Below are 24,712 nucleotides of genomic sequence, written 5' to 3'. Positions count from 1 at the left end.
TGTGTCTTTGGCGGATCTATTTTTGATGGACATGTTGGTCATTTGTCTACGCTCATATGTCTTCATGTTGAATCATTTCAATCTACGCTAGTCTTTATCAACGGTGGTTGTTGTTTGGTGTTGGTCTTTTGGGGACTTAGCACGATGACTTCCCGACTGTCTAGTCTACTTCAACAATTTTTGTCCGGCTTCGGCAAGGGAGGGGCGATGACAGCGGCTCGCCTCACTGCTTGTAGTCATCGCTAGGTCGTCTCGCCATACTATCATGATTGAAGATGAGCAGATCGGAAGTTTTACCGCAAAAAAGGAAATACTCCATGAAGCTTAATGTATTTGATTTGATGCCCAAATCAATCATGGCGAGGACCTGATATTCATTCACACATCAGTGACATTGGTAGCGGGAAATTGTCAGTCGCGTCCTCCTGCCATTGTAGTATGCAATGACACCTTTATCCTTGAACAGGTTGAGGGCTGTGATCACTCTCTTTTTGTCTTTGCCAAACGGAATATTGGTGTCGTCGGTCTATGTGGTTCTTCTAAAAGGAGTTCACATCAATCAGAAGTGCCTTCTTCTGGGACTCAACATTGTGCGCGAGACAGAGCACCATATCCATATGAAGCAGGTCATCTAATCAGAAGTTGAAAACACAGGTGCAATCATTTGCATAGATGCAGAGATTTTTTGTTCTACTTTTATCTACAACTAATAACCTCACGCTAACCAGGTACTAGACTTCCAGTTAAGTCCATACTGAAAACTAACTGAGAGGTTTCTTCAAAAAAAGATGGAGCAGAATATTGACTCAGAAACATCCCAAGGATGTTAACAAAAGAAGTAATATATCACTATTTTTGGGTACTTGATTCCGTTGAATTAAAACACGGTTGCCAGTTAGAATTCGTTCTCAAGAATGGACATGATTCCTCTCCACCATCTTGGTCTTCCCGATCAGGTTATCGATTTGAAGCGTTTGGTATAAGTGAAATATGCATATGGAGTTTATTGCTAGGAAAGTTGAAAACCCAAATTATTCACACAAAGTTCTACCAAACTTATAATTTGTAGACATCCAATCAGCACACTGAGCAATGTGCTTAGCCATTTGGATAGTTTGACTACATGATTTCCCCATTTCAATCATACATGACAGTCCAAGAATCCAAACATACATGTCGCTGTTCTAGTCTAGAAGACTGGGACGTTGAGAGTTACCAAACCCAGAGAGATATAGTGGCTGGAAGACTACACAGATCACAGATACAAGATGCATATCGTAAACGAATTCTCGACAAGACCACCCCTCATTGGGACTATGCTTTTTTTGTCAGACAAAGAACTTTGGCAGGCTCTTCCACGAACAAGTGTACGTCATATGTGTTTCGGTGCTCTTCACCTCTGGCATGGCCGTCATCGAGCAGTTTCCTCAGTACGGTGTCTTCCTCCTCTGCTCTTCCTACAGGATTAATATGTTCAGGATAAATAGCTCATTCTGAATTACAATGACAGTGGATGATCCAATCAAAACTTGACTAGTTTCTTCAGTGTTAACTATGTGCTACTATATGATTTGAATATAGTGAGAACGTTCAGCTGGCAGTTATTAAAGTTCACACATATAATCATCTAGCGATCCAACAGCTCATAGTGCAGCACACAGTGCAATATTGAATTCAAAACAGGATGACTAGATCATATCGCCATGTACAGAAATAGACCTAATAATCGCAAAGCAACAGCTATTAACCTTATACGAATTAATGCAATGATTTTCCTACCTGGGTTCTGGTAGTATGCTGCCGCCGCCCACGCTTTGCTGCCTGGGTAGGATGAGCACCAGCAAGCACGGATATGAACCTAAATCCCTTATGCTCTTCCCTGGGATCCTGGAACACCTGATCGAAGTAGACCCGTCCTAATCCCAGTGTCCCAAATTCAGACCCGTGGGTGTTCAAGAAAACCAAGTATGGACGTCCATTCTTCTTTCCGTGCCCAACAAACGTGACGATATGCGACGCCGGATGCTCATTATGTTGGAACGGTGTGTCGAGCTCATAAATCCTATCCCCCAAGTTAGCAAATTCCTTCGGCCGCACGGCAAAGGTTCCCATCAGGTTGGCCCCAGACTCTATCATAGGAAACACCCTTTCATGTATCATGGGCGCATGGCACTTGTAACCTGCGATGCGTACCCGGATCTCATTTCCATCCTTGCAAATTGCCTTGACCCCTCTATTCTTGAATAACTCAAGTGCAGTAACGGCACGGGGATTCCAATCGTACCCCACAGGTACCAGCAACTGACTCTCGTAGTCGTCCGCATAAGAATCAGCATCAATCCAAACTCCTGGCCAGGCTAAATCCGTGGTGTACCCTATTGCATTGAAAAGGCAAGTGGGTCCATCTTGCGTCCGCAAGGTAGGGAGTCCAGGTCTAATATACTCATAGTTATTGCCTCGGTCGACCATTTCTGTGAACAACAAAATGCCAATGACCTGCATACATAACATAGAGCACATATTAATTAACCGGCATACAGAATAGAGAGCCTAGATGAAATAAACGACTGATAAGAAGAGCTTGGCTTCGACAATCAACAATGCATGGGATAATTAATCAATCATCACAGCTAGAATTAATAGAACAAATCGATCAACATGGTTGACAACTTGACATCAATCGAACAAATGATATCACACAACATGAGCAAAACATAGTGGCATGTCTGCAATCCCAATTTGGACAAGTGACGCTAGCTGCAATTTGATTCGATCGCCCAACAGCTAAGATGCAGATCAACATTACACTACTACACTGATTCCCCTAATCGATGACACTAAGGTAGATTAAACACAGGTAGTAGCATAGCAGCAGTGAATCTGAAACTGGACTGAAACAATAACTCTGCAAAATGAGATAAATTAAACGACTTGTCAGCAGTTCCAGCGATCCCACACCTCACTTCGATTAGGTGAAGCACTGAGCTAGAATGGCTAGCTAATTAAGACCATCAAGGAATTAATTAAACAGAGATAGTAGGATGTCCAAAATCACCGTTTGACATGCGCTGCTCAAATCGATTTGATTGTCACACAGATAAGATGCAGATCACATTACACTAGCATGTAGAATGCAGTTTATGAGTTTTTTGGTGACTATCAACCATCAGTTCATCTTTTCGGAAGAAAAAGAATGTATAATCAGTTCATCTATAACAGACGAGGATCAGTGTTACGCCATTCCAGACACTATTCGGGTCGATGCTCAAATCCTTAATCAAGACCGCCATCAATTCTAGAATTGGAGCAAATGACATAACAGAAGATGATGAAAAAATAGCATGCCCAATTTTTGACATCCGCTAGCTGTAGATTCAGTTGCCCCACTAATAAGATGCAGATCAACATTACACTAGATAGTAGTAGCCATCCAGAAATTTATTAAACCTAGGTACACTAGCAGCAGCAAATTAATCTGAGAAAACTGAAATTAAATCATAATTAAGTAAGTCGGCTTCGACGATCAACAGTGCATCGGATAACTGACTGGCATGTACGTACATAGCTAGGATGCATATATAGTTGATGAGCTAGCTAGTTGCTGACTATGAACATGAGCAAACTGGGGATGCACGCACGCATTAATATCAATCGCCACCTAGGATCAGAACAATTAAATGACATGAAAGAACATGATTGAAACATAATAATAGCAGGTCCAAAATCCCAATTTTGACATGTGCTGCTGCAATTTGACCATGAGCTAGTTGCTGACTATGAACATGAGCAAACTGGGGGTGCACGCATTAATATCAATTGCTACCTAGGATCAAAACAAATGACATGAAAGAACATGATTGAAACATAATAATAGCAGGTCCAAAATCCCAATTTTGACATGTGCTGCTGCAATTTGATTCGATCGCCCAATGCAACAAACAAGATGCAGAAGATTAACATTACACTGCTACAAGAAAGATAACCAATGTATGTCGTCCAGGAACTGAACTGAAACACCAACAGATAGTTGGTCAGTAGATAAATCTGACCAAACTGAAGTGAAACCACAAGTGTAGCTGCATATATAATAGAGAAGCTAGCCAGAGGATGATGATGTATAGAAGAAGTAAAGGACTGACATGAGGGATCTCCAATCGTTGATCTGCTGCTGCCTCGCGCAGCAGCGATTTGAACACAGTCGAGAAAGAAAGAATCGCCTTGTGGCACGATTCGCCCTAGCCGCCCCGCCGCCGCCGCAACGACCCCCTCATCCGACGGCGACGGCGCCGCCGCAGCACGGCATTTGCGCCCGAATGCCCGTCGCCTCCGCAAGCCCCCACCCCCACACCCCCACACCTCCCCGCCGACGCCCCTCCATCCCCCGTTGCAGCCGCCGCCGCGGGATGCTTCGCTCTCTGTCGGCTCACATGCGCAAATCGGAAGCTTGGGTTTTTTTTTTCTATTATTAAGCAAAAAATCCCCTAGCCCAGACGGTAGGAAAAAAAGAAGAAAAAAGACCACGCCCGCCCGTGAGGCAGAGGCAGGACACACTGCTTAGGCGCCACCGCGGCCGGATGCCGCGCGTCCGCATTGAACTGCGAGGCCGCCGGATTGGAACGTCCCTCCCATGCCGTCGCCTTGGACCGTACGGACAGCGCCGCCGCCGGTGCCCTTCCCCTCTTCCTCCGCCTTACCCGTCCGTCCCTTGCGCGTCACCGCCGACGACCCCGATCATCAGCAGGCCAGAGGCCGACGACGACGATCGTTTACAAGGAAACATGAAAAGCGCCACCTTTGTGCCTCGTAAAACCTCACAAACCGCAGATCCGGGCACGGAAATGGTGGCGGGGCATGAAAAAGCTGAGCTTTGAGAGCAAGACAGAGGAGGATGCGTTGGGCTTGGACGGGAGACGAGAAAGCAAGACCTTGTAGCTTACCACTGGTTGAGGTCGAGGTTGTGGTTGTGGCTGAGGCCCGCCGCGCGCGTACGTCTTGGGTTGTGGAGGTGGCCGCCGGCCGGCGTGGAGAGAATCAGGAAGGGAAAGGAGGGGGGCGGCGTCTCTCTCTCTCTCTGTGTTGGGGGCGGGGCAGGGCAGGGTTTTGGAGGGGGACAGGAGCAAGGAGAAAGAAAGAAAGAAAGAAAGAAAGAAAGGTGTGGTGAGGTGTGCGGAGCAGAGCGACGTTGGCGCAGCAGAGTAGTACCTGTGTTTTTCTTTGTTGCGAATGTGAGGTGGTATAGTTTGGTTTGAAAGTTCAAATTTGTAAGCCCCTCCTCCCAATTTACACTTTACTAGTATCATTATGCTTATGCACCCAACCATTCATCATATAACAAATTATTTCAAATTGGTCATCCGTACGTGTTAATCCTTGTCACCAAACCAAACTAGGCAAAGAAAAAGAAAAACAAAGAGAATTTGCTTTTTGGATTGGACGATTTATTGTACCCAGTCGTTGGATGCAAAAAAAGGAATAATGGCCACATCTCCTTCTTCGTTCTGCCTTCTCGAAACACCACTCTTCACCGTCTTCCTCCTCCTCCTCCCGATCTCGATCTGAACCGTCCGCCCCCACCGCCATGCTTGCCGCCGTCCCGGCGAGCTACCCGATTTCTCCGACACCCTGACTCAACCCTAATTAAGATAGACGAAGCGAATGGGAAAGCCAAAGAAAACATAAATCCATTGTGATTAGAAACAAATGAGACTGTACTATAGACAAGATCAAGAGTAAAACTATTACGAAGGTGCGGTCATGTAGGTCCTCAAACTATGAAAAAAGTATCATTTAGGTCCTCAAAAATCCTTAAGTGTAGTAAGTGTGTATATGTGTCATCTACTCATCTAGGTCCTCAAAAATCCTTCAAGTGTAATAAATGTGTATATATGTGACACCTTCGAAATAATTCAAGGACCTAGGTGACACTTTCGAAATAGTTTGAGGACCAGGAGCCGTGGTCAGTAGGCGTGATTCATCTTAAGCTTAAACATGCAGTGCAGTGCAGGTGGATCGTAATTTTCAGCTGATCGGTGGTGCCGGGGTATGTTCATGAGGATCGGACATGCATGCATGGAGTGGACAGACACGAAGCTAGCCCATGAGGATCGGAGGCGGACGATCCAAGTCCAACTCACACTGTTTGATTCGGCACGGTGAAACACTTGGCCATCAGAGCTAGCTAGCCGGACACACCTGCTCTACCTTCCCTGCTGTCTATGTTTTCCTCCATGCACCAGGATCGAGCAGCAATGGTGCCACCCACCCAGACCGGGCGACCATGAGGTTCGACGCACCTTGTAATTCCCGTCGCCGCTGGTTCATCCCCAACAAGTCAGCCGCGGATTGAATGCCGGCCGGCGCCACAACGATCGACCACGCGCACCACCTCATCCTCGAGCCGCAGACAAGCACAACCTCAGCGTGCGTCCGCGTAGAGCTTCTTCTTGGCATCCATCGTCGTGATTAAATTGGGAGCTGGAGTTGCATCGGACTGGCAGATCCCAGGTCGGGAGCAGCTGCATGTGCAAGGCCCAGACGCCGGTGCTGGCATGGAGGAGCCGCCACTCGCCGGCCAGCGCACGTTGCCACTCTCCGGCGCCGCTTCTTCTGTGTGCTTCTGTCCGGAAAGGATGTATCTAGAACGAGGAAGTACTCCCTCCGTCTCAAAATAAGTGTCTTGAGCTTAGTACAAATTTGTACTAGAGCTAGTACAAAGTTGAGACACTTATTTTGGGATGGAGGGAGTATATGTTAGTGCATTTCTAACCGGCCCCCCTATCCGGCCGCAAGGGAGGATATAAACACTCCCTTACGGCGCACCTAACCGAACACCTATACCGAATAGTGGAGGAAAATTTATCCTCCCATGCCGAAAATTCCTCCAGATCTCCCTAAATATCCTTCATCCCACCACGGTCGAGTAAAAGTGGCGGCCTCTATTTCTCCCACCCTCTCGACACTTTATCTCCCGCCGCCGCCACCACCAATGACCGTCCCTCCGGCCGAAATGGATACCCCGGACCCTTCCCTCGCCCCGCCAGCCACCGCCGCCGGTTTTTCGCTGCCGGAAACCACCCGTGTGTCGTTGCCCGCGCCAAAGAAGAGTTTGGGGATGAAATACCCACCGGGTTCAAAATCCTCCTCCAACCGCGGGAATGTCCTCCGGGGTGGCGACCGCCGCTCCTAGCGGAGCCAAACGAGCTCGAAAGCCGGCGGCGACGGCCCTCGCAGAGGCAGCCGCGAAGAAGTTGAAGAAGTCCACAACGACACCTCGTCCAAGACCGGTGTCTCGTGCAGCTACTCTGGCTCTCCCTGCGACCACTGCTACGGCGCGGGCAGCGTCCGCAGGCGGCAACAAGGGTCGCGGACGCCAAGTGCTCGATGAAATGCCTACAAAGTAAAAAATATCCTCGGCCACGGTGATTGGTGTCTTTGAAGTCCTCAGCCACGATGGGACTTGATGAGCTCAACTACGATTCCATTTGACATCATTTGGATGCGCCCAAGACATGGAGCAAGAGCATGTGACCGAAGAGGCGGACGTGAGGAAGAGGAGGAAGCCAAGGAGGTGGTTGCCGATGAGGAGGTGGGCGATGAAGAGGATGTTGAAGCAAGCACATGGTCATGAAGGTCACGCACCACCAACTACAATCTAAAAGAAGATGTTGCTCTTTGTGATGCTTGCATCAACATCTCCATGGATTCAACGATTGGAACGGATCAAGCCAAGACTATGTTTTGGGACAGAATTACGGATCACTACAACAACTCTGTGGACGTGCAATCAAGTTGTACGTAAGGTTCTCTTGGGCCCCGTTGAAGCACCATTCATGACCAATGCAACCGATGGTCCGGTTGCATCAACCAAGTGAATCATGCACCACCGAGCGGTGTGCAAGTGACGGAGTATGGCCCCTACATCCAAGAACTTTTCAAGCATAGAAACCCCAAGTTCGTCCACAAGCCCTTCACATAAAGTGCTATGCAAGAACGATAAGTGGATCCAAAGAATCGCATAGACCACTCCAAAGAGATCAAGGTTGAGCATATCCGTTGAGGAGGACAACAAGGTTGACGAAGATGCCAACAATAGATCAGAAGGAAACAAGATTGCAATAGAAAGAAAAAAAGAAGAGAAATGCATTCGATGGCACTGAAAGAGAAGAACTTGTGGCCATGATCGAGATCAAGAAGGTGTTGGCATCCAAACGCAAAGAAGAGAAGATGGCGAGGTGGAATGAGCTCAAGGTGTTGGAGGATGAGAAATGGAAAGCCAAGTTGGCAACCGAAGAGAGGAAGTTAAAGTCGGAGAAGCGTAGGCTTGCACTTGAGGAGGAGAGGATTCGTGATGTCAAAGAGGACAAAGAACGTGCTATCTTGTTCATGAATCCAAATACAATGGATGAAACCGCAAGAAAGTATTGGTAGCTCACTCCTGGAGAGATCTTGGAAGCGTCTCTTCAGAATGTTGGTGGTGGCCGAGGGGGTGGTGGTGGTGATGTTGTCTTCTCTAAGCACCTCGTTTGAGTTCGTTCATGCCATTGGTTGGCTCAATCCACAACATACATTTGGATTTTTGTGCGCATGGGACGAGTGTTGGAGAAGAAAAATAAGAAAGTTAGATGCTATGGTCAAAACTGAGCACAACTAAGGAACCAAAGGCATGAAAATAGAAATCTCTTGTTTGAAACCTAAAGGTTTGAGTTTTGAATTTTTCAAAATTTGGCTTATGGAGCTCAAGCTCGATAAGCAATTTCCGCTGCATTGTAGAAAACCAATGTACGAGCGGATACGAACACAGCGTTTTGGAGCTCGAGCTCGTCTACACCATTCGTGAACAGTACAATTTTAAAACATACTCCCTCCGTCCGGAAATACTTGTCGAAGAAATGGATATAAATGGATGTACCTAATTAAAATACATCTAGATACATCCATTTCCGGGACAAGTATTTCCGAACAGAGGGAATAGCAAACAAAAGTGCGGAAGACGGAAAAGCAGGAATGAAGGTTGCTAGGTACCGCTCCATGGTAACATCTATCGATTCCGCTATCGGGAAAGTCTGGCAAGGGAAATATCTGGCTGAGGAATTAGAGGACAAGAAAATGGGACATGTATCGCTCTATACGCCTTGTTATTATAGAGATCATCCGAGCTCCTGCTCAGAACAGCACTGTTGCTAGTTTGTTAAATTTTCAGAGCAGATGCAAGCTAGAAAGCTGTTTCTCGGCACAAAAATATAGCAGGACGAGAAGCACACAACCGACGACTGTGATTATTAGAGAGATATGCACACGGTCAGTGGCACAAATGATAAAACACCAAAAAAGTTCTCCACTGCGATAAAACAACAAGTTTGCACTTTCATCATCTAATAATTTAACGTTGCAGCTAGCTCCCTCGTGCAAAGCCGCCTTCTCTTCAACCCATGGAGGAGATAATTTCTGCAGCGCATGGCGACAATATTTTCTGCAACAAATCAACAACTTGGGGTTACGCCTTAGAGCATATAGAGATATACAGTGTGGATACTGACTCTAAATCTCTAGATCAACATATTGGTTGGCAGAAAATAAGTACACTTTGCTCTCTGATTTATTCATGACAAAAGTAGCTAAATTAAGTTGTTGTGAATCTAACATGGCAAGTTTATGCAGACTTTGTGTGTGTGAATCAAACTGCCTTTACTTTGGACGAATGGATTTTTGTTTTCACAGACGAAATAATAAATACTCAAAAGACACCAAATACCCATGCCAGAAACAACTATAAATCAATGCAAAAAAAACTATTAACTCATAATCCAGAATAGGTCTATCCCTAACCAAATTTACTTTAGTCTCAGTGTAGAAATAGCTCAAACTTGGAACTTGACATTAAAAAGTAGCTTCATCGTGGCAAACTATATATATGTTGAGTCATCAAGAAATTACAAGAGGGGACCTTTTATTTGCCAGAACCCTTCTAAGTTTGGCTTCAAGCAGTTAAACCACGAGGGGCATCGGCAGTGGCTTGAGTTCCTCCTTAACAACATCCTACACACAAGCAAAGAATAATAATCCACGAGTGACCAACGAATAGATGGTACTATACTGCACAGGAATTAGGAACATGCCATACCTTGAACTGAGATCTCAGTCTTTCCACCTCTTCATCAGACTGTAGAAAGGTGAAAACCATGAATAAAACAACAAGTGCTAAAAACTAGATTGTCAGGAAAAAAAGTTACACTTATGTCCTCGTAATAGCGGTCCACGAAATAGTCCAGAGGTAGATCAGGTGCACCGTTCTGAAAACGATACGAGATGTTCCGCCGACCACAAGCATATGCATTACCATCGTTGGGGTGCTTCACATCACCACAACAACCATGGCAGAGGCCTTTGTTTAAAAAAACAGGGGTAATTGTCATTTAACTGCCAAATAACTAACCAGGCGCGAACACATATTTACAGCTTCACAATTGAATTTAAAAGGTTGTGTCTGTGCAAACATTACATATGGATATAAGTGCACAGAGTTGTTAAAAATACCAAAAATGCAAACCTAAAGGATAAAGGATGAGATAAAACAGGGTAAAACAAATGGGCTGATACAGTCAGCATCATATACTAGAGATAGAAACAAATTCACAAAGCTGCCTAACAGATAAGCATCATATACCAGAGACAGAAACAAATTCACAAAGCTGTCTAACAGATAAGCATCATATACTAGAGACAGAAACAAATTCACAAAGCTGTCTAACAGATAAGCTCAGGTTACCGTCAATCACAAAGTGCTTATATTTCAACAATATGTAAGTTAGGATTCTCATAGAATACCATGATCAGAAGGTTCAAGTATACAGCAACTGTTCACCGTTAATCCACCATCTCCTCGCGTATATGCAACTTCAGCAAAGAATAGGTTGCCAGTGTCAACACCATAAGATCCTTTGGTCTTTGCAGTGAAATTCATATGAAAGTACGTCCAAATGGATATAATAATCCTCCCAGAGCGGCTTGCCATGCAGAAAATCTTTGACCTCATATGCAAGATCCTAAAATAAGAGGTGATCTGATCAGTGGTTGCAATTTGTTACATGAATAGGTGAGGCAATAAGAGTATAAGACGCAATACAGCCGTGCTAGCAGGACAGAGGGAGGCTGGAGGGTGGAACAAGTGCCAACCCCAAAAAGATTATGATGGTCGTTATACATGTCCACCAAAGCTAGAGCCAACTGGTAATCCTCATCACGCCTTTTATCTTTGACTTTTGATCCACGCTTCTTTGTGCCATCAGGATAGTAACGAACACGTTTTACAATCGCATCCACTTGAGAAAGCCCCGCACACCTAGTTCAGATTTAGAGCATTTCTATATGATTAGCTGATTGTGCCTACTCAAAAGTGGATGAATACATACAGATTGATAAAGGTAATCAGAACAACACAAATTATAGAAAAAATACAGGGCCGGCTAATTAAATGAAAGGATTTCAAACCAAAATCTTTGCTAAGCTGTTGAATACAAAAAACAGAAGAGAACAGAACTGTTCCCATGTCTGAGTTGGGGACCTGATTTTTTTAAAGAAATTTAACAAAAAAAAACGAATAGTACTACTAATCAGCGCCAAGTATTTCCGAACGCTGATTTAATACATATGTTATCAATGGTGCTATCCACATTGACAGAATCACAGAACGTTAAAGACTGTCTGTCGAGTACCTCCCATGGATACCTCCGGTGGGGCTATGGCCGCTCTTCATGTGTTCCCCACGCCCATTGACGGAAATAATCTCACCCCCACCGGCGATGGGAACGTCAAAGTGCACCACCTTGGAGTAGCCCGGACGGAGGCGCTCGGATGGCCTGGGAACGATTAGGGTTTGGAGTAAAGCAAAAGGAACGGCTCTGTGCTACTAGTATTTGTATGCATGTCGATCCGACTCGCAAGTCCGTTTGGGGAGCGGTCCGGACTCTTATCGTTCAATCCAACGGAGTGGAGAAAAAACATGATGGGCTGGCTGCTGGAACGGCCGGCCCATTAATAGATACATTTTTTTCCCTTTTCAATAGATTCAAAATTAGACTACTAAAAAATATTATATTTTAAAAGATAGACTATACTTTCACAAATATTATATCGTGGGAAACCACTTTTGAGTACAAATTCAGTGGTACACTTTTTGTAGCATATACCTCATATTTTGCTATCATATAGATGGTCAAAGTTTGACCCAAATACGAATGAGCAAGTAATAACGTCAACTTAATCTACGGCTGGGGCTAAAAGTTTCTTCGCAAAATCATTAAAAATTGGTTGACTCAGCCAAAATTTATGCAGTTTTGCTAATCCCCAGGTAACTAAAATAGGAGTCACGCCAGTCGACTCTGTATGAGAAAGGAGCAAAGCCCCGGTCCCGAGACTGAGCGCCAGCAAGGTGCGGAGACACCAAATAGGAAGTGAGCTGGAGGAGGTGAGTTAGAGGGTTTGACAGCTAGGGTTCCTCTGCTACATGCCGGCGCCGCCGCCGGTCCGTCTCGTGTATGGTGAGTTAGAGGGTTTGACAGGTGCAGGCAGGTGGGGGACTTTCATTTTGACTAGTTGTTTGGGCATCTGCAACCACAATAGGTAAATTTGACACCTCAAACGTCTTGGGTCAGTGTCTGGACATGTCCTTCTGAAGACTCCATTTGTGCATGCATGCAACCACGCCCCATACTTTGTTCTTCAATTGTCCACTCAAATAGATGTGATTGGTGGAGATGGTGAGGAAGATAAAAGAAAGAATAAAGAAAGATAAAAGGTGATCCAAGGGGGAAAAAACCTACGTGGCGTCCTGCCCGGACACACCGGGAAATCCCCATATCCTTCCCATATATGTCTTAGATATGAGGATTTGCGGACAGCCCACGCATATGAGTACAAAGTAGGGGTCTGGTTGGGTGGTTTTTTTTCCTTCTCTCTCCTCTCCGGGCAATGATCGGCCTGTCCGGCCAGACGTCTAGGGAGGATATGAGTGGTCCGGTTGTAGATGCTCACTTTACCTTCATATTATCCCTTTTGATATCATGCAAGTTATGTGGATTAAAAAATCCATGGGTGTATTTCAGTATGCAAGTTTACCTTCTATTAATTTTTTTTCTGCTAAAAAAATTTAACCTTCTATCATTGTACTTTTTTCAGTTTGGTGTGCATAATTTCTTCGAACTGTATCATGCAGGTATCAAACATCTTCAAGTGACTCCACATTCTCTTTGGTGTGGACAGATAGGGATACAATGACTATCGTGATCCCAAAGAATACCCCACACCCACTAGGGAATAGCAAATCCTCACCGGTTTCCATGACAACCGGACTTTTGCCGATATAAGTCTTTACAAGGGTGATGTGCAAGCTTACAACTTGTTTAGCTAGTTCACCTTAATGACCATAACCACTATCCCCAAAAGTAAAAAGAAAATGAAAACTTTTGATCTATTCATCATCTACCAAGCCGGTACAAAGAACACCATAAGTAATAAAAATTACATTCGGGTTCGTAGACCACCCAAAGGAGGGGATGGGAGGCAACCCGGAGGTGAACAGTGGAGGAGGAACGATTCGAGAAGGAAGAAATCTAGAGAAAGGTGGAAGAATAACAATCATTGAAGCTAATCCAATGGTCCCAAATGGACTTGACCAAAATAAAATATAAGGCGATTTACCTATAGTCAGACCCATACTAAATAATTAACCTTTTAGCATGACCGCGATCTTACTTTGGTTTTCATTCGATGTACAAGATTGGATCAGAATAGCCTTCTTAATTATATTTTCATGGTCTTTCAGTCTTCTATTCGAGAAAATACTTTGGTTGTTTTGGTTATATAATAATTGTATGAAATAATTTATTGATCAAATTACAATAAAAAAAGTAGAGAATGATTCTATCCAACATGTGGCACCTTGATGATGCCATCCCCACCAGAGGGGATATTTCCAATCACCAAAAGCACATGGTTGCAGCACATGCCATTGTCCGCCCTGGGACGAAGAGCATCAGAAATCAAGAATGTGATGTTATTCACTTGGGGGTTGTCATGCCTTATACAATTGTACGCCGTGTTTGGGTCTTTCCCGACGATCTCTGGCCAACTTTGTTCTGTGTATGAAATGCAGATTATCAGTTATTTCTTGGACCATTGAAGTTCAACTCCAATAAAAAATAAATTTGGGGCCAAACACAAAATAAAAAGTTCAATGGAGACATGGCACAAATTGTAAGAACAAAGAAGGGTGCTAGGTGTAATACTAACTTCCTTGGCAAGGCGGTGGAGTACACTCGGCATATGTTGTAGGTTTATGAATGGTCGAAAGTAGAATGATCAGAAGGGGCAACAGCAGAAAGGATGAAGCAAAGTTATTTTCGTCATTTTACTAGAACTTAATCTTTCTTGTTAAGAATACTATTGGGGAAGGGGGCGGGCTTTCTAGTTATAGAACCCCAAATCAAGGATAATCTATCTTTAATTAATGTGACATATTTTCAATTAATGCGCCCATTGATGGTCCATGTATCTACAATAACTAGCAATAAATCAATGTGCACTGAATGTTGGCTATTGAATGAAGAAATATACTAGATATATTCAATTGATATTGTTATTAATTATTCGTTGGTATACCGTATGGATTCATGTCTTCCATATACGTTCTAGGAAAAAAAGTTTGGGTTAAGTCGTTCATGTTAGGAGATAGGCAGTTATTTGTTTAAGCTTAATGTGGATTAGCATCATCACAAGATATCAGAAGGGGCAACAGGAGAAAGGATGAAGCAAAGGAGATTTTCGCCATTTTACTAGAACTTAAGCTTTCCTATATTAGAATATTGTTGGGGAGGGGGCTTCCTATTTATAGAACCCCAAAGCAAGTACATTCTATCTTTAATTAATGTGGTATATTTTCAATTAATGTGGCCATTGTTGATTTTTATATTTACAATTACTAGCAATAAATCAGCATGCACCGAGTACGGCTATTGAATGAAAACTATACTACTACAAAGTTATTGGCTATAGAATGATGCCATCCCCACCTAGTGCCACAAAGTTATTGCCACCTTGATCAAATTACTAGCAATAAATCCATGTTATGCGCTTTATATATAGAAAATCATCATCAACCTACCATCTTTAAAAAGAAAGGCTCTACAAAGTTTGTAAATGGCTTTAAACAATCACGGTGGGAGATCTGGCAACACTAAGGCCTCGTTTGGATGTTGGGTAGGAAAAAACCTGGGCCATAAACCCCTAGGGGAGATTCCCCTGTGCACATGCAACCCCTCCCACCACGTGGGAGATGTTCCCATTGTCCAGGTGCCCAAATAGTAGCATGGGAGGGAAGGAAGTCCCTTGCATACTACAGACAAATATAATATAGCAGATCTTACACAAAAATTCTAGAGATAATTTTGGAAAACAACCAAATCATAGATAAAAATTCCACAAATAATTCCGAGAAACAACAAAAATCACATTCCAGAAATAATTCTGACAAACGACAAAAATCACAGGCACATAACAAAGGTTCATAATTCATGTCAACTAGAATTTTAAAAATATTACTACAACTTATCCATCACTTCATCAAGCTTAAGATATCAGTCTGCATTTCATGACGATCGAGCATTGGCCTAAGCTGTTTTCATGTGCAGAAATAAAAGCAATCATTACAAGAGGTATTAATACATCGTCAAGTTTGTGCACAATAAAAAGTTCTGGGTTATAAGTTGCCATGTCCAACGCAGGGATACTTTCGAACAAGATGGGCCGCAAAGCAACAATCACGTCCTACTCCGGTCTTTTCTCCACTCCTTCCTCGACATCATGTACCACAACTTGATGCTGGCTGAATGACAAAAAGAAACAAGTTAGCTAGCATCAGTTCAGAATCGCACAACACTATTTTGTAGTATAAGCAAACTAATGAGACAGTATCAACCAACATATGATTTGTGCACTGTGCATAAAAAAATCAAGACTACAAATATAGTTTAGGAACGCAATCACAAGGCTGTCCAGTAACCTAATTTGGTTACTTGAAAAAGTCTCCAGATGAACAGGGCAATATATTGTTGTGAGGTGAGTTATGAGGCAATAGGAGGTGAAACCAATGGGAGGAGGCCACCAAATTAAGTATCACTAACAAGCTTGTAAAGGTAAACATAAACTACCAAACAAAAGGCAGTAAAATTTCTCCAAATGTGTGGCTCTTCTAGTCAGTTTTAAAAGAATGAAGTGTGTTTTGTCTTTGCTTATCTATCATCAATTAACAAAGAGAAACAAGCTTATACAAAGCTCCAGTCAATAATGCCACAAAGTAAATAAATATAAATGGATGTAGTGCAAAACAAGAAGGTGAACTGGTTACACACCTTATGTTATCTACATCTCAGAAATCTCCTCCTTCAACCAATAAAGCCGAAGATTTGAGTCCTTGGTATTGATGAATATTTCTCGATTCATTGGGCATTTGAAAAGCCGCAGTGCCTTTGCTTTTTCTGCAACTGATAAATCTTCCATTGGTTCTAGCGCAGCCACACAGTTTCCAATTGAGAACATGTCATCTGGCTTTCATTCCTTCAACTCGTCAACCAGTTTTGCAGGTTGTTTCTTCCGAAAATCCATGTAATCCTCAAGAACAACAGCGATCTGGCTTTGCTTCCTCTTTTCACAGGCACTCCCTTTTGTTCAGAGTTGGTAGATGTTGTAGCTTCAGGTTCATCTCTTCTTGATGCCCCTTGCCCTTGTAGATCAGATGAGGACATACCATCATCAACATTGGTAGATGAGATATGGTTCAAATCATTGGTAGAGGAATCCATAGGAGAAATGGCATCACTTGTGAGATCCACTTGCGGAATTGATACAAAGTTCAAGTCTCCTGAAGCAACACATCCTGCTCCAAAAAAAGAAACATATCAGCATGTTCTCTTAGAAACATCAGATTCATCTATAATTGCAAATACATATATTTACTGCCACCCATTCCAGAAAGAAAGTATATATACAGATAACTTGGTCCTTCATCGTACAACTTTTTAGAAAGAAAAAGAGCACTCAAGCAGGGTCCGATGGAAACACATGAAAAAATGCAGGTATCTCAACAATCTCCCAAATACTATATAATTAAAGCAAGAATGAAAAGGATTTAATATACAGGGTCGACGGAAACACGTGATACAGGAAACACACCTTCATGTAGTAAAGCCAATGACTTGAAGAGCATGAATGGTTTTGAACGGAACTTCTTTATCCTTGCATTATCCTATTGAATGCAACAACATTGTATGGTTGGGATCAATAAAACAATGCCTTGAAGAGCATGAATGCCAGCGAACAAAAAATATATCAAGAAAAGAGCTAACCTTGATAAGTTTATCCCATATTACAGGTTCGGCGATGATCATGCATCCCATCCCGTGCCACTCTATTTCCGAGAGTCTCTCACTGCCTTATAATTTCCTTTTAAATCCTTATCCTTCTCTTGGATTTGTTGCTTGCTGAAATTAGCTAGTGGAAATTTCCGATTGAATGTATTTGCAATTCTAGTCCACCCTTCAGCAGTCCACCCATTTTGACCTCGATAGATGGGATTGTTGTGGTCAAGCATTATATCAACAAGACCTTTCTCATATGCATGGTCCCAAGATGCCCTAGGCGCTGCCATTGCTACATTATTGAACCAACAATGGGGTACTAGTTAAATTTCTCTCTACCACTACTTTACCTAAGAAAAGGTGAGAAAAAAATTACAAAGTAAACTCATGTCCGACTAGTTGTTATAATCAGCCCTCATTTGCATCGCGATCTGATCTCTAAGAGTGTTTCCATTGTTTGCCTCATTGTGATGATGTTGGTTGACATCATCTCCCTCTGGAACATCAACATATGTTTCTGGTGGAATTAACGGTGGTTGGTGATCCAACCATGCCTCATCACCACTTTGAGCTCTAATGATGTTATGGAATACAGCACATGCTGCAGGAATCTTGATTTGTGACTCTATTGGGTAGTGATTGCCCACTTTCAAGATAGGGAAACATTTTTTTAGAACACCAATGCTCCTTTCGATGTGGTTCCGGAGAATTGCATGGGTATGGTTGAACAGCTCCCTATGGTCGGCATAGCCCGTATTAGATGAGCGTCGCCTCCTAAATTCACTCAGGTGATACCGAACTCCTCGATATGGTGCAAGAAAAGAAGGCGTGTTGGCATATCCACCATCTACGAGATAAAATTTTCCATCTGGCACATGAAACCCCTTGCTAATAGCAGAACGAAGAACTCCTGCATCTGATGCAGATCCTTCCCACCCACATGAAATAAATGTGAAATTCAGATCAAAATCACATGCAACCATGACATTCTGTGAGAGGGCTCCTTTCCTATTCCTAAATGGGGGGCCTTATCTTCAGCAATAGTGATGGGGATATGTGTTCCATCTATAGCACCAATGCAGTTCTGCACATTGAAACAGAAACAACAAAGTTGGTAGGTTAAGAAATCTATGTGGAGAAGTTTACAAAAATTCCATTGATATGGAGATGTGTGTGTAGTGGTTCACCTGGAAATAAGGCCAATAGCAATTGTTCGAAACAATCTTCAGATGGGGCTGGAGTGAACTTGGAATCTTTATATATCTTTGGGCTAGAGTTGTAATTAAGTCAAAAATCCTGTTTATCTTCCTATGAATTGTTTCTGCGCTGTGTTGGAAGTATTTTTGTAGATCTTGATTACTAGCATTGTGCAAAATCATGTACATGAACATCGCCAATTGCTCCCCGGCAGAAACACGTGACGTGCCCTTCAATAGATTCTCTCTTCTAAGGTAATCCACAATAGACTTAAAAATCTCAGGTTCCATCCGAAACTCAACCCTAGACCAACTCTCATGGCCTTCTAATATTTCCTTAACCTTTGCAGCCCCGGATAAAGATGATGTGTGAACTGGATGCTTTTCCTCATAAAGGGAAGCATATAAAGCGGGAACCAAAAGGAAAAATAGTTCATCGTCTTCTTCTTGTTCTTGCGAGATAATCTTAATAATTTTATTTCTCCTAGAATCCATCACTATTATACCCAATGAAAACAAAATTAATACAACGATAATAATTATAAATAAAGCAATAATAATACCATCTCGATTATGGCTGCAAAGAACCAATAGCTAGGAGCCTAGGAAGCTCAGGAGTGAATACAAAGATAATACCATTTCTGTTGTTACATCTACGTACATAATTTGGAGCATCAGTTTTCTCATATACTAAAATAAGACCACTTTCAATACTAGGCAGAGAAAATAACATCACAAGAGCAGTAGTTTTGCATAATTTAAGCTTCCTTAGTGACCATGTCAAAGGGATGACTGTGTCACATACCTTTCTTACTCTGAGAGAAAACTTCTCAATGACCCACGTATCAAAAGGCACCAAGCAATTGAACACAAAGTCTTCGGATAAATCCAACTTCTAATGTCAGAGCACCTGCATTTGAAACACGATAAAATAATGAATATATACATATAGATAACAAAATAGAGTAGACTCACAAATCAACACCTACTAGAAAACAATGATCAATCAGGAGGATCGATCAAATTTTGGCAGTAGGTAGCACAGGTTGAAATGAACGAACAAACAGAACTACAACAAGTATGCGATTGGACTCAGTAGTAACACCTCAAACGATACAAGGTAGTAACACCTCAAATCGACAGAGCGACAAATCGACTGTAGTCAGTCAGTCAAAGAGATGTGAACTTCGGCCAGCTAGCCACAACGACAAATCGATAAAACAAGTGTAGTCCTTATCAAACAAAGAATGGCATTACATCATATCCATCAAGGAGCAGAGGAACATTTTTGCCCGCAACAGGAGCAACTAGAGACTAGGGACCAACAGGAGCAACAAAAGCAGTATCCATCAGACTTGCATATATAGTCTACACAAGCAACCTTCACTCAACTAGTACACAATGGGTACCAAAAAAACAAACACACTCAACTCAACTAGTTTTTCATCACCAAAAAAACTAAACTAGTTTCTTATTGCCATCAACAATCTTAACCCAGCAAGCAACATCTTCTTCCACCCGAACAAGTTCAGCTACCCACGCCAAACCAAAACAGCAGCAGACCCATCCCACCTACAACCATAGTGACCGCCGAGCTTTCTATGATATAGTTCATCTCATGTGTCATTCAACTACCATTTTGCATCAATCCTACCTCCTTGAACAAACCCACCTACAAACAAATTTGCCCTCTTCACAATATACTAAACCATTGTGCATATAGATTAGCATCTCAGGGAGGTAAAGGTGGCTATGCTCACTTGTGAGGTCAGGGTAGATAGAGCACTTCAAAGCATTCGATGTTCTTCAGTACAGCTGCTCACTTGGGGTACAAACCTCAAACAGGAGAGTCCCTTGATCTGTATAGATGCTCGTCAGTGCGTGTAGCAGGAAAGAAATCACCATGGCAAACAAAAATAGTGAGTGCAAGAGGAGGAGGAGGGGATAACCTTGATGAGAAAGAGGAGAATGATCTATGGCCGTCGTCTTCGCCGGAGGTGAGTGAAGCTTCGAGGCAGAGAGATCCGGGAAGAGGGAGGATGATGACCCCGGTCGCCGTTGCCCCCGCCGGAGGAGCAGGTCGTGCAGGTGTAGGCGGTGGTGCGTCGCCTCCGGTTGCCGGGCGGAGCCTTGGATGGAGGAGGGCGGAGCATGGTGGTGCGTCACTCTCGGATCTTGCCGCCGCCGCCGCTCGTTCGCGAGACCGAGAGAGCGAGGGTTTCGTCCCCGACCACTGGAGGCGTGGAAGGCTCTCCCAGGGAAGAGGCGTGGAAAGGGCCGGGCTACCAATATCCCGTGGGCCGCCAAATGACCGGGTGGATCACCCAGGGCTAAGTTGGCTCGTGGGTTCCCAGCCCGGGGAACAGGCAGGGATCCCGGGGGGGAAACATGAAACCAAACGAGGCCTAAGTGGGAAATGGCGATGCCCCGTGGCACATTGTAGCCCATTTATGGCTCCTCGTGTTTGTAGGCCATTTCTGGCTTGTAGTATCTTTTGGCCCATTAACGGCCCGTGTTGCACCTGAACCGTTTTCGGCCCTTCCTGCCTTTTGGTCCTTTAACGTCATGTGTTGTGTCTCATCAATTTTCAGTCCTTTGCACCTTTTGGTCCATTACGACCCATGTTGCCTCTGAGCCATTTTTAGCCCGTTACGCCTTTGAGTCAATTAATGACCCGACCATTTTCCTCATGTCAGGCCTTTTGGCTCATTAATGGCTCGTGCTGCTTCTGATTGCAGACCATTTATGACGCGTTATATATTTGGGTTATTTTTGGTTCATGGGTCCTTTCAACATTTGACCTGTGTGTGCTCCATGACAATTAGCTGTTTCGGCGAGCCCTATTTTTAGTCCTTTAGCGGCCCATGGTGTTTTCAAAGCATTCACGGGTTGTGCCAGTTTTGGCCCTTTAGCGGACCATGGTGCTTTTGGGCCGTTTGTGGCATCACTGTGATATTCTCTAATTATCATGGGATTTAGTGATTAACATTTTTTTTGTTTCCTGGTATTCTCTAATTATCATCTCTACTCCAATAGTTGTGAACCAACATGTGGTTGTCTGGTTAGGAGGACAGTGGTATCCTTTGCCCATTGCGGTTAAAGTCCGAGACTTGACATTGGTGCTCGCATTATTGATGGATTTATTTCAGCCTTCCTGCGATGTTCGTTTAGTGGGAGGAGGCTGTGAGGCGTCTGTGATGAGGAGTAGGCGTCCGTGATGACATCGTAAAATTTCAAAATGATATGTTGGCTTAGTCTTTCGAAGATGCTCAAAGTGGCATGGTGTGCGTGTTGCATTCATAGGGGTGGGCATATGCTCATGTATGTGAGTGATTTCGATTGTACTGTGTTAAAAATAAATATCTACTCCAATAATTGGAAGTTGCGACTGATTGATTGTTCCATACTAACTAATTTGCCTCCATGGAAAACCATCATTTTTCTTTCTGAAGAATGCAGATCAGGTAACTCCCATTGATGCGTTTGTGCCAAGAAACCAAACAATGCCGGCCGGTCTTCCACTCACAATCAAAACGCATGCAAAAATATGTCAAAAAACAGTTTATTACAAGCCTCGAACAAATGATGGATCTCTAACATTACAAGCAAGCGTAATGGATGTGATACACGAAGAAAATGTATGGACGGATGTATCTCTCTGCTGGGTTTCACTCTCACCACGCCAGCGACAGCAGAAGCGCGGCCATGGCGGTCTGCACGACGATCCCCCAGCGCCCGTACTGCCTGCCGCTCCCGCTCTGCACCAAGAACAAATTCAAAATCGTTCATTCGCCATCAGTTGTTGCCGCTCTGCTCCAACGAAAATTAAGAGAATTTAGCTTGTGAGTGATGCGTTACCAGATCGTTGGCGGAGGGTGCGGGGCCGGACACGTCCTCGACGGTGGTTGGCTCGGGCGCGATGGGGGCCGGTGGGCTGAGCGGCTCCGGCGCGGGCGCGGGCGACTTCTTCTTGCCGCTCCTCTTTCTCTTGTGCTTGTTCTTGCTCTTGGACGGAGCCTCGGCCGGAGGCAGCACAGCGGGAGCCTCGGCCACCGGCGGGGGCGTCGCCACTGGGGGGAGCACTGCTGGCGCCTCGGCCGGGGCGGCCGCAGGTGGAGGCGTTGCTGGCGGAGGAGCCGCGACCGGGGGCGGAGTCACGGGAGGAGGAGCCTTCACCGGCGGTGGCGTCACCGGAGGAGGCGTCACGACGGGCGGGGGCGCGGACACGGGCGCGACTACCGGAGGCGGCTTGACCGGCGCGACTGCCGGTGGCGGCTTCGCGGGCGCAACCGGGGTGGCGGTGGGCGCGGGAGTGACCGGGGTGGCCGTGGGCGCGGGCGTGGTCGGCGCGGGAGGGGACTGGGCGGGAGCCGTCGGCACTGCCACTGGCGTGGGCGTGGCCGGCGCCGCTGCGGGCGACGACTGCGCCGCGGCCGCAGCGAGGAGGGCCGCGAGCGCCAGGAGGCGGCCCCATGACCGGAGCTGCGGCGCCATTGTAGCTAGCCGCTAGTTGCTCGACGCGCTCCGGTGCTATGCGATCTCTGCTACCCTGCTTCGGTGCTGCAGAGTGTGTCGCTGGTGACTGCTCTGGCCAGATCTGTGGCAGGGGAGTATATGTATACAGAAGGTGACCGGCCGGCGATCGCGGTGGTGTTGGTTGGGTCGTCGTAGCTGGCTGGCTGGCTGGGTGGCTTGGGAGTGAAGGGAGCCGGGTGGGTGGGTGCGAAGGCGACGCGATGGCGGGAAAGGGGACGCCGCAACGAACCTCTGTGATGTGCTACAGATCGCGCGCACAAGCACAACACTGATCTTTTTAGAGAAAAGGCCAGAACCCGACTTTATAAATAAAGCCACATGGCAGCATCACGAGACCAAATAGGAAAGAGACCAGTTAACGAGGAGAATGCACACAGCGCACGGAACAAAAAGTATATAAGAGTAGCCAAGGAAGCATGGATACAGGCAACTGCCATACACGGCGCACAGGCCGGAAAGGAGTGAGACCTAAACTCCGCAAACAGCACCACCAGGATTAGACGACAGGATCCCGTCCGGAGATGTGAGATGCCGAAGCCCGGATTTTGTCGATGAGCAGGTCCAGGGCATCCCGATCAACCTCCTTAGTCAATGATCTCCACTGTTGCAATAATATACATGATTTGAAAAGAACGTCAGCAGACTTAGATGAGAAGATATGCTCAATAGTAAATTTGTTCCTAATGGTCCACAGAGCCCAACATAAGGCACCCAGGCCAACCCAAAACACCCTCTTGGTGACCCCAACCAAAGCTTTGGCTAGGGTTCGAATATCAGAGAAAGAGGAGGGGTTCCAAGAGACCTGAAGTCAAGATTTGACACAGCACCAAACCAGCTTGGCCAGCACGCAATTGAAAAAGATGTGATCAGAGTTCTCCAAGGCCCCACATAGATGACAGAAATCCGCGCCAGGTCCATTGCGCTTTTTAATCTGGTCAGCAGCCGGCAGGCGACCACGAAAGGCTTGCCAAAGGAAAATTCTAATCTTAGAAGGAACTTTGGACTTCCAAACACAAGAGAATCTGGTCGAAGGAGTACCACCAATAAGTCTAGAATAAAGCGACTTGACCGTAAATCTACATGAGGCCGAATGAGGCCAGACTACAGAATCGGCCGACTCCGAGAGCACGGGGAAGAGGGCAGAGAGACTTTGCCAATCTTCCAACTCTTCAGGAGACAGGGCCCGACGAAAGGCCAAATCCCAGTTATTAGCCGCCACCTCCACGATAGAGATACCCGGATTAGGACAGTAAGAGAACAAAACCGGAAAACTCTCAGCGAGGGGGCATCCCCCGACCACCAGTCCAACCAAAAGTGGACTGCCATCCCATTACCAACATTAAATTTAACATGTTCCAGGAAAATAGGTCTGACTTTGACAAGGGATTTCCAAAATTGAGAGCCGCGCCTCGCGGTGGCAAACATCAGGTTGGAATGTGTTGGAAATATGCCCTAGAGGCAATAATAAATTGATTATTATTATATTTCCTTGTTCATGATAATCGTTTATTATCCATGCTATAATTGTATTGATGGGAAACTCAGATACATGTGTGGATACATAGACAACAC

At 44.8% G+C, this 24,712-nt stretch overlaps 2 protein-coding genes, 3 long non-coding RNA genes and 1 pseudogene across 5 annotated transcripts; 1 reads left to right on the top strand and 5 right to left on the bottom strand.

Annotated features, from left to right (window-relative positions):
- Positions 1-1,092: 1,092 nt before the first annotated feature.
- LOC125547482 lies at positions 1,093-2,559 on the bottom strand. Its single transcript, XM_048711341.1, has 2 exons — positions 1,780-2,559; positions 1,093-1,457 (listed from the first exon to the last, which is right to left on the bottom strand). The coding sequence occupies exons 1-2, from the start codon at positions 2,518-2,520 to the stop codon at positions 1,428-1,430; spliced, it is 771 nt and encodes a 256-aa protein (XP_048567298.1). The 5' UTR covers positions 2,521-2,559; the 3' UTR covers positions 1,093-1,427.
- A 4,595-nt stretch (positions 2,560-7,154) lies between these two features.
- On the top strand, positions 7,155-8,526 carry LOC125543259 (annotated as a pseudogene).
- A 569-nt stretch (positions 8,527-9,095) lies between these two features.
- Positions 9,096-10,159, bottom strand: LOC125547481. The gene is made up of 3 exons (XR_007300679.1): positions 10,121-10,159; positions 9,944-10,035; positions 9,096-9,469 (listed from the first exon to the last, which is right to left on the bottom strand). It is a non-coding gene; the product is annotated as an uncharacterized LOC125547481 (long non-coding RNA).
- Positions 10,160-10,241: 82 nt separating this feature from the next.
- Positions 10,242-11,530, bottom strand: LOC125547480. Its single transcript, XR_007300678.1, has 3 exons — positions 11,173-11,530; positions 10,825-11,042; positions 10,242-10,381 (listed from the first exon to the last, which is right to left on the bottom strand). It is a non-coding gene; the product is annotated as an uncharacterized LOC125547480 (long non-coding RNA).
- A 4,030-nt stretch (positions 11,531-15,560) lies between these two features.
- LOC125542273 lies at positions 15,561-20,862 on the bottom strand. Its single transcript, XR_007297844.1, has 7 exons — positions 20,554-20,862; positions 20,365-20,463; positions 19,410-19,514; positions 17,397-17,700; positions 17,224-17,296; positions 16,404-16,927; positions 15,561-15,877 (listed from the first exon to the last, which is right to left on the bottom strand). It is a non-coding gene; the product is annotated as an uncharacterized LOC125542273 (long non-coding RNA).
- A 1,288-nt stretch (positions 20,863-22,150) lies between these two features.
- Positions 22,151-23,205, bottom strand: LOC125542272 (classical arabinogalactan protein 9-like). The gene is made up of 2 exons (XM_048705234.1): positions 22,463-23,205; positions 22,151-22,362 (listed from the first exon to the last, which is right to left on the bottom strand). Exons 1-2 carry the CDS (start codon positions 23,096-23,098, stop codon positions 22,279-22,281), a joined length of 720 nt encoding a protein of 239 aa, XP_048561191.1. The 5' UTR covers positions 23,099-23,205; the 3' UTR covers positions 22,151-22,278.
- Between the last annotated feature and the right edge of the window lie 1,507 nt (positions 23,206-24,712).

This window comes from Triticum urartu, chromosome 3, assembly GCF_003073215.2.
Source record: "Triticum urartu cultivar G1812 chromosome 3, Tu2.1, whole genome shotgun sequence".
NCBI classification, from domain to species: Eukaryota; Viridiplantae; Streptophyta; class Magnoliopsida; order Poales; family Poaceae; genus Triticum; species Triticum urartu.
This window is presented reverse-complemented; position numbering and strand designations above follow the sequence as displayed.